General features: G+C 44.9%; 2 protein-coding genes across 3 annotated transcripts in view; both read left to right on the top strand.

Annotated features, from left to right (window-relative positions):
- Positions 1–1,163, top strand: part of TP53I3 (tumor protein p53 inducible protein 3) — a 6,891-nt gene extending 5,728 nt beyond the window's left edge. For both annotated transcript variants that reach the window (XM_012803729.1, XM_012803730.1), the window contains one exon: positions 838–1,163. In XM_012803729.1, the coding sequence (XP_012659183.1) occupies positions 838–1,020 (183 nt within the window). In that variant the 3' untranslated portion in view covers positions 1,021–1,163. The remainder of the gene's footprint in view (positions 1–837) is intronic.
- A 682-nt stretch (positions 1,164–1,845) lies between these two features.
- The window catches only part of SF3B6 (splicing factor 3b subunit 6), a 13,413-nt gene continuing 6,767 nt past the window's right edge, over positions 1,846–8,491 (top strand). The window contains exons 1-2 of the mRNA XM_003787435.3: positions 1,846–2,063; positions 6,396–6,514. Coding sequence (XP_003787483.1) covers positions 2,034–2,063; positions 6,396–6,514 — 149 coding nt within the window. The 5' untranslated portion in view covers positions 1,846–2,033. The remainder of the gene's footprint in view (positions 2,064–6,395; positions 6,515–8,491) is intronic.

The raw sequence follows: 8,491 nt of genomic DNA, 5'->3' as shown, positions 1-8,491 counted from the left end.
TCAAAAAAAAAAAAAAAAAAGAAAAGAAAAGAAATAGTTCTTAAGCTGTCAGTGACACTAATATTTTACACCAGTCTTTAGTCTTAATCTGGTACAGGAGAGAAGTTATGCATTTGGAGGTTTAGGGGAGCTGGAGATCACCCTTAATACCCCTTTAGCTCTTATGTGGTTCTTTGGCTGGATCTAGAGACCAAATTGATAACCAGGTAGTTTAACAGAGAAAAGCAGATAAAGGGACTAGTTTTATATGCATATGGAGATCTTCACAAGAGCATGAAGTCCTATAAAGTGGCCAAGATTGGTATTATTTAGACAAAGAATGATAAATTTAAGAAGAAATGACAGAACAAAGAAAATCTGGCTAGAGCATGGTAAATTTCTGGGGGAGTTAGTAGGAGATATATGGGGAGGTATAAAACCAACAGAAGATAAGGTTACTTCACTAAGTGTATTTATTCAGGTCCATTCTAGCCCCTAATCTCCAGGCTGGTAATAAGAGCTATTTTCTCACCCTGGTATGGGAGGATACCCCTCTCAGAGGAATTTGTATGACTTGTTATATTCAGGGAGAGACAGGTCAGCTAGTACTTTCTGAAACTACAATTTCTCCAATGGCTTCAGTTGAAAATAATCAATATACCAATCCAGTGTATTTTGAGATGGCATGTCCTTCACTCCTTCAGGGTCATGCACATACATACACTTCAGGGAAAGTGAAGGAGATATCTCTCTGCTTTTTCAGATGTGTAGTTTCAGAGACAGCTGAAAGGTAAGGAGCATGGGGAGCGGCAAGGTAATGTCTCTGACCAGGTTGATGGTCTCCTTTTTCTCTCTTAGTACAAGCAAATGCTGGTGAAAGCTTTCACGGAGCAAATTCTGCCCCACTTCTCCATGGAGGACCCCCAACGTCTACTGCCAGTTGTAGACAGAGTCTACCCAGTGACCGAAATTCAAGAAGCTCATAAGTACATGGAGACTAACAAGAACCTGGGCAAAATCGTCGTGGAGCTGCCTCAGTGAAGGAGCAGGGGTAGTACAGGACATGGCCACCCCAAGCCTTTCCAGAGCAAACTTGGGGAAGATTCACAGTAGGTCAGATGCCACTCCGAGGTCCGCCTCGATAGCTGGTCAGTGTAAAGCCTAAGAAAATAAAAGAGTGGACTTGAAAGGTGGCACGCTCTGTGTGCGGTCCCAGCGCACGGAATGGTGCTGCCAGAGGGTGAGGTGGAGTCGGGATGGTTCACCGTAGGGGTTACGGGAGACGCCGGATCAGCTGATGTTCCAAAAGAGGTACAAGCCAGGACCCGAGATTTGGGGTATAGTTAGAGTCAGCTGCGACACATGCCTTCAGGTTTCATCTTGCACACTGTTAGAGGCCCATGTCCCCTTTCTGGTACCCAGCTCTGGACTGCGCGCACCGCGCCCTTGCGCAGCACACTTGGCTCGGCCCCACCCACCTCCCGCTACTCATCTGGGCCCGCCCAGTCTCTCACCGCCCTCTCAGGCCCCGCCCCACCTCTCACCCGCATCGTCAGGCCCTGCGCCCCGCCGCCACTCACTTAGAGCCCGCCCTGTCTCTCACCGCCCTGTCTCTCACCGCCCTTCTCAGGCCTCGCCCCCTCTCCCCCACATCCTCAGGCCCCGCACCGCCCCCTACTCACCTAGAGCCCACCCGGTCTCTCACTGCCGTCCTCGGGCCCCGCCCCCTCTGGTCAGGTCCGCGGAGAATGGAACGCCTTCCTTTCTGGGGGCCCCGCCCTTTCCGGGAGAGAACCCGGAAGCGTTTTGGATGTTAGCCCTTCCACCTTCCGGCCTATCTCGAGTTCATTTTGCGCTGGTGTCAATTCGAGGCGGGATACTACGTCAGCGCGTCTCGGCGTGAGACGGTGGTAGTCCGGCGGTACCATAACAGCTTCCGGCGGAGCCTGGATGTCAGGGTCAGTCTGACGCTGTGTCGCGCTGGAAGCCAGGCGAGCTCCGGACTGTCCACAGATTTCGAGTGTTTGTCGCGGTAACCTCATCAGCCCGCCAAGATGGCGATGCAAGCGGCCAAGAGGGCGAATGTGAGTATCGTGGCCTTCTGCGGAGGAAGGGGGAGGACGTACCTCGCGGATTGTTTTGTAGCGTGGGTCAGAGCTTTCTTGCCTCTCCCCAGTCCTCAGGGCCGGGAAGCCCATCCTGCCAGTGGGGGTTATATCCTGGTCCCATCTTCAATGCTCTTTGAGCCTCGTTTTCATTCTCACCCTCTCCCCCTCTTTTTTTTTTAAGACACAGTCTCAAGCTGTTACCCCGAGTAGAGTTTCGGGCGTTTTAGCTGACAGCAATCTCGAACTCCTAGGTTCAAGCGATCCTCTTGCCTCAGTTTTTCTATTTTTAGCGGAGACGGGGACTCGCTTTTGTTCAGGTTGGTCTCGAACTCCTGAGCTCAAGCAGTTCACCCGCCTCGGCCACCCAGAGTGCTCGTTCTCACCGCTTTGAGAGTTCGTTCATTCTCTATTCTAGTGTCAGTGGTAGTGTTTGCCCTCCAGGCTCTGCTGCTTGACCTGCATCTAGGACCTGGCGTTAGGATCTTCTCCTTGGCCTAAAAATGCATAGTACAGATCAGTCCTCTGTAAATATCTAGATAGTTAAACGGAAGCGAGAGCTTGGGATCGATTCTCCACAGATCATGGAGTTTGGGGGATTCTTCATTAATGTATTAATTCAAACAATGCTTCTTGACCTGCTGTGTCCCTGACTTGAGAGATGGTAAGCAATTCATCACTTACAGTTATTGAACACTAGCCAGACACTGGTTTTAGGTGTTGATGATACAGCAGTGAATAAAACAGAAAAGTCCTGCTTATCTTCTAGTGTTTGAGGTAGGGGGTTGTGGAAACCTAACCAAAAAAAAAAAAAAAAAAGACCTCAGGAAAGAGTAGTCCACTGTAACATGCTTAGAGGTGTAATAAGATGAAGACAAATAATTGACCATTGGATGTGTTGAGACTTTTGGTGACTTTTTTTTCTTTTGAAACAGAATCTCACTTTGTCACCCGTGGTAAAGTGCTGTGGCGTCACAGCTCACGGCAACCTCCAGCTCTTGGGCTAAGGCTATTTTCTTGCCTCAGCTCCCGAGTACCTGGGACTACAGGTGCCCACCACCATGCCCAGCTTTTTTTGTTGCAGTTGCCACTGCTGTTTTAGCTGGCCAGGGCCGGGTTCTTGGCGACTTTGATAGGAGTCTTTTCTTTTCTTTTCTTTTTATTGAATAGTAACTATGTACATTAATGCACTTCTGGGGTACAGTGTGGGGTTTTCACACACAATCCAAAACACTTACATCAAACTAGTTAACATAGCCTTCATGTCATTTTCTTAGTTATTATTTTAAAACGTTCACATTCTACTCTCAGAAAGATTCACTTGTACCCTTGTAAGATAAACCTCAGAAGTGATCCCTCCAATCCCCCTCTCGATAGGAGTCTTTTCAATGGATGAAAACTTAGTTGCAGGCTCGGCGCCTGTGGCTCAAGTGGCTAAGGCACCAGCCATATACACCTAAGGTGGTGGGTTCGAATCCAGCCTGGGCCCACCAAACAACATTGATGGCTGCAACCAAAAAATAGCTGGGCGTTGTGGCAGGCACCTGCCTGTGTTCCCAGCTGCTTGGGAGGTGGAGGTTGCTGTGAGCTGTGATGCCACGGCACTCTACCCAGGGGACAGCTTGAAGCTGTCTCCAAAAAAAAAAAAAAAAGAAAAGAAAAGAAAACTTAGTTGCAGGTGGATGAAAAGGTGGTGGGAATTGAGAAAATGGAGATGACAAAGTGAGCCCTTTCCATGAGTTTTCATGTAAATAGAGATAGAGAAATTGGGTGATTGTTGACTTTTTAAAAGGTGGGTGATATGCATTTATATGCCAGTGGGAATGATCCAGTAGAGTGGGAGAAACATGATATGTAAGAAGGTGGGTTAAGTTCAGGAGTGAAAGTTTTCAATAGATGAAGGATTGGCATAGTAATAGAAGGAAAGGGGGTGGATATAGATGGTATGTAATTTGGTAGAGTTAGTGATAGGAAGATAAAGTACTTACCATTTGTCATATTTATTTTCTCCAAGAGAAAAGCGACAGGGTCATCTCCTGGGATGAGCAGGAAAGAGGGCACAGCCCAACCCAGATGTTTGAAGGTGTGGTGGTGGTAAGGTTTGAGGATAGAAGAGAAAGTACAAAAATGTTTTTCAGATGAGAAAGCACATTTGCTCAGGAATTGTATTATGATTGGCAGTACTGTTCATTCATTTGAACTTAACCTTGAATCTTGAGATCTATAACTATTGTATTTGTTTACCATTTTCACCATTGCTAGTTTGAGAGCAGGGAGTAAGTACTTTATTCATTCATTTGTGCAATTCTCAGTTGAGAAGAAATAGCCAGAGAGTGCTGGCACCTGTAGCTCAGTCAACAGGGCGCTGGCCACATACATCTAGGGTAGTGGGTTTGAACCCGGCCTGGGCCTGCTAAGCAGCAATGACAACTGCAACCAAAAAATAGCCAGGTGTCGTGGCAGGCACCTGTAGTCCCAGCTACTTGGGAGGCTGAGGCAAGAGAATCACTTAAGCCCAAGAGTTTGAGATAGGTGTGAGCTGTGATGCTACGGCACTCTACCCAGGGTGTTAGCTTGAGACTCTGTCTCAAAAAAAAAAAAAAAAAGGAAGAAATAGCCAGAGAGTTAGATAGAAACAGTGTGCCCAGAACTTAGGTTCAAGGAAAGTAGAAACCTTGTCTTTTTTTTTCCTTCACTGTGTATTCCTAATACCAGCCTAGCATATACATAAAGAAGGCCCTTAATAAATATTTGTTGAATGAAGAAGGTCCAAGTAAGTATTTTGTTTGTGTAAGGTTTATCAGGATATGAGCAACTCCTCACATGAGGAAGACGTAGCCAATAGTAAGGAAAAGCCTGTACATTGGAAAGCAAGAAAGGACCATTGCTAGGACAAGTTCCAGGGAAGACCAGAGAAAGGTCATCAGTGAAAGTTTTATTATCTAGCAAACAGTAACAGTTCCCTTCTTTCTTTCCTACACATTCTGAGGCATGAGGGCTTTTTTTTTTTTTTTTTTGTAGAGACAGAGTCTCACTAAATTTACCATCTTTGGTACAGTGCTGTGGCATCACTCCAGCAACCTCCAGCTCTTGGGCTTAGGAGATTCTCTTGCCTCAGCCTTGCGAGTAGCTGGGACTATAGGCGCCTGCCACAAGCCCAGCTATTCTTTTTTTGTTGCAGTTTGGTCAGGGCCGGGTTTGGACCCACCACCCTCCGTATATGGAGCCGGCACTCTACTCACTGAGCCATAGGTACCGCCCGGCATGAGGGCTTTTTTTTTTTGCAGTTTTTTGGCCAGGGCTGGGTTTGAATCTGCCATATGGGGCTGGCACCTTACTCCTTGAGCCACAGGTGCGGCCCCTTTTCTTTCTTTCTCTTTTTTTTTTTTTTAATTTTTTTTATTTTTTGGCATGAGGGCTTTTAATGAAGTTGGAAATCCTTATTCAAGTAGTGGACCTTAACTCTTCCTAATATATAGTCTTCCCTGGCACCAGTGCTCTGTTGCTTTTCCAGAGTGCCATTTTCAGTAACATCAGATTATACTCTTACTCTTATTCTTTGTTTGTTTGTTTGTTCTTTGAGACATAGAGTCTTACTTTGTTGCCCTCGGTAGTGTGTCATGGAGTCCACAGCTTACAGCAGTGGTTCTCAACCTTCCTAATGCCTCCTAATGCTTCAACCCTTTAATACAGTTCCTCATGTTGGGGTGTTCCCAACCATAAAATAATTTTCATTGCTACTTCATAACTGTCATTTTGCTACTGTTATGAATCGTAATGCACATATCTGATATGCAAGATATATTTTCATTGTTACAAAGGGGTCACAACCCACAGGTTGAGAACTGCTGGCTTACACCTACCTCAAACTGTTGGGCTTAAGTGATTCTCTTGCCTCAGCCTTCCAGAATGTGGGGATTACAGGCATGAGCCACCATGCCTGGCTTATTCTTGTTTTGTTTTGTTTTTTTTTTATAGAGAGTGAGTTTCACTTTATCACCCTTGGAAGAGTGCTGTGGTGTCACACAGCTCACAGCAACCTCCAGTTCCTAGACTTAGGTGATTCTCTTGCCTCAGCCTCCCAAGTAGCTGGGACTACAGGCGCCTGCCACAGTGCCTGGCTGTTTTTTGTTGCATTTTGCCGGGGCCAGATTGAACTTGCCACACTTGGTATATGGGGCTGGTGCCCTACCCAAGAACAGGTGCCGCCCTATTCTTGGTTTTTTATCATTATGTATCACAGAGAATTTTTTTTAAATGGTTAGTACTCTCTTCACTCATTATAATGACAATAAGTATTTCTCATTTTAGATTCGACTTCCACCTGAAGTAAATCGGATCTTATATATAAGGAATTTGCCATACAAAATCACAGCTGAAGAAATGTATGATATTTTTGGAAAATATGGACCTATTCGTCAGATCAGAGTGTAAGTCTTTCTGAGACTTTTGAAAAAAATGTCATTTACAGAAAATGATGGCATAACCTGTAATCTCAGCATTATAGCTGACAGCAAGACCATCCTGTGCCGTGTACAGTACAGGAACCCTTACTAATAGCCTAGATCCTAGCAGACTGAAATCTGAGAGGGAGATAAGATCTTTTTGTAAGGGGGGAGAAAAACGTGTTGAGACCCTAATTATGTAGCTCAATAAGAGCTAAAAATGGAATTTGGAAAATTATAGAGAGCATGAAGTATTGGTGAATTCTTTGAGGAGAATGATTGGGAAGGGAAGAAAGTAGCATTTACTGCATACCTACTTTTATAAAGCCAAGCGTTCCACTGTTTTTTATATGTACTATCTATAATTTTCTCAAGTCATCAGTGTCTCTTACTAACCATGGAATTTCTGAATAAACGAGTAAAAGTGTAAAAAGTGGTATTTGCAACTGCACCTCTTTCTAGTAAAGATTTAAAAGTATAGGCACAGCGGTGTCCAAACCGTGGGCCCACAGGCCACATGCTGATTTCGTGAGGACTTTTTTTGCTTATCTGTGGTGTTGGATATCATGAAACTTTATTTGCTCTTCAGCTGTCATTAGTGTTTGTGTATTTTTTTTTTTTTTGAGACAGAGTCTCACTATGTCGCCCTCGGTAGAGTGCCATGGTATCACAGCTCATGGCAACCTCAAACTCTTGGACTTAAGCGATTCTCTTGCCTAAGCCTCCCAAGTAGCTGGGACTATAGGCACCTACCACAATGCCCAGCTATTTTTTGGTTGTAGTTGTCATTGTTGTTTGGCAGGCCTAGGCTGGGTTCGAACCAGTCAGCTCCAGTGTGTGTGGCTGGCAACCTAGCTGCTGAGCTCCAGGCACTGACCAGTGTTTGTGTATTTAATGTGTGGCCCAAGACAACTCTTATTCTTCCCATGTGTGGCAGAGGGGGGAGAAAAAGGTTGAACACTCCTGGATAGGGGAATAACAACAAAAATTTGTACTTTAATTTAATATAAATGTTCATACTTTCAAATGATATTTCAATTGGGCCTTTACTGAATACTGTTCACGATTATAGGTGCTTTTATTTACATCAATGAATCTATAGTCCTGGGAGCAGAAGTACCTTTCTAGTCTCACACAAGAGTTTAACAAATAACATCTGACTCTAAGTGAACCTCTGTGTACACAGTAAGAGTCCATCTGAAAAGATTTCTAAAGTTTTTTATTTATATATTTTTCAGATAGAGCCTCACTTTGTTGTCCTTAGTAGAGTACCATGGCAATGTAGCTCACAGGAGCCTCAAACTCTTGGCCTCAGGTGATCCTCTTGCCTCCCAAGTAGCTGGAACTACGGGCACCTGCCATAACACCTGGCTACTTACAGCGACGGGGTCCTACTCCTGCTCAGGCTAGTCTGGAACTCCTGAACTCAGGCAGTCCACCCTCCTCAGCCTCCCAGAGTGCTAGGATTACAGGCATGAGCCACTGTGCTGGCCTAAAAGTTTTTATTTTCAGTCAGAATATTTCTTTCTTACTAAATTTTCTTTTATGGCCTAAGAGCTCCTTCCTGGCTTTTAGGATTGTGAGATCTTGAGGACTCTCCTTTTGAAAGATGACCATCCCTACAAAGGATGAACCAAGAGCTGGAGCTACGAAATCATTGGTACTCAGATGGGGATAGAAATGAATTAACCACCTGACCTTTTCAGGAGGGCTCAGACCTTTGAGTGCTTGATAAAAGGTTTGGACCCTATAGAAGAACACACACACTTTGAATATATTTCAGGGGATACATGGACTCTAGTTTAAGAAACCCTATTCTAGATACACAAAGAATGGCATACAGAGGATTCCTGACTTGTGGATCAGGAGACAGGATTCTACCAGCCCCTGTTAACTAGCCACGTGCCTGACAAGTTGCCTAGCTTTTTTGGTTTTCTCTTTCTTCATGTGTGAGATAATCTA

Source organism: Otolemur garnettii, unplaced genomic scaffold, assembly GCF_000181295.1.
Source record: "Otolemur garnettii isolate 467f Iridium unplaced genomic scaffold, OtoGar3 scaffold00022, whole genome shotgun sequence".
In the NCBI taxonomy this organism is placed as follows: domain Eukaryota; kingdom Metazoa; phylum Chordata; class Mammalia; order Primates; family Galagidae; genus Otolemur; species Otolemur garnettii.
The sequence above is the reverse complement of the archived record's forward strand: the minus strand, read 5'-3'. Positions and strand labels throughout refer to the sequence as shown.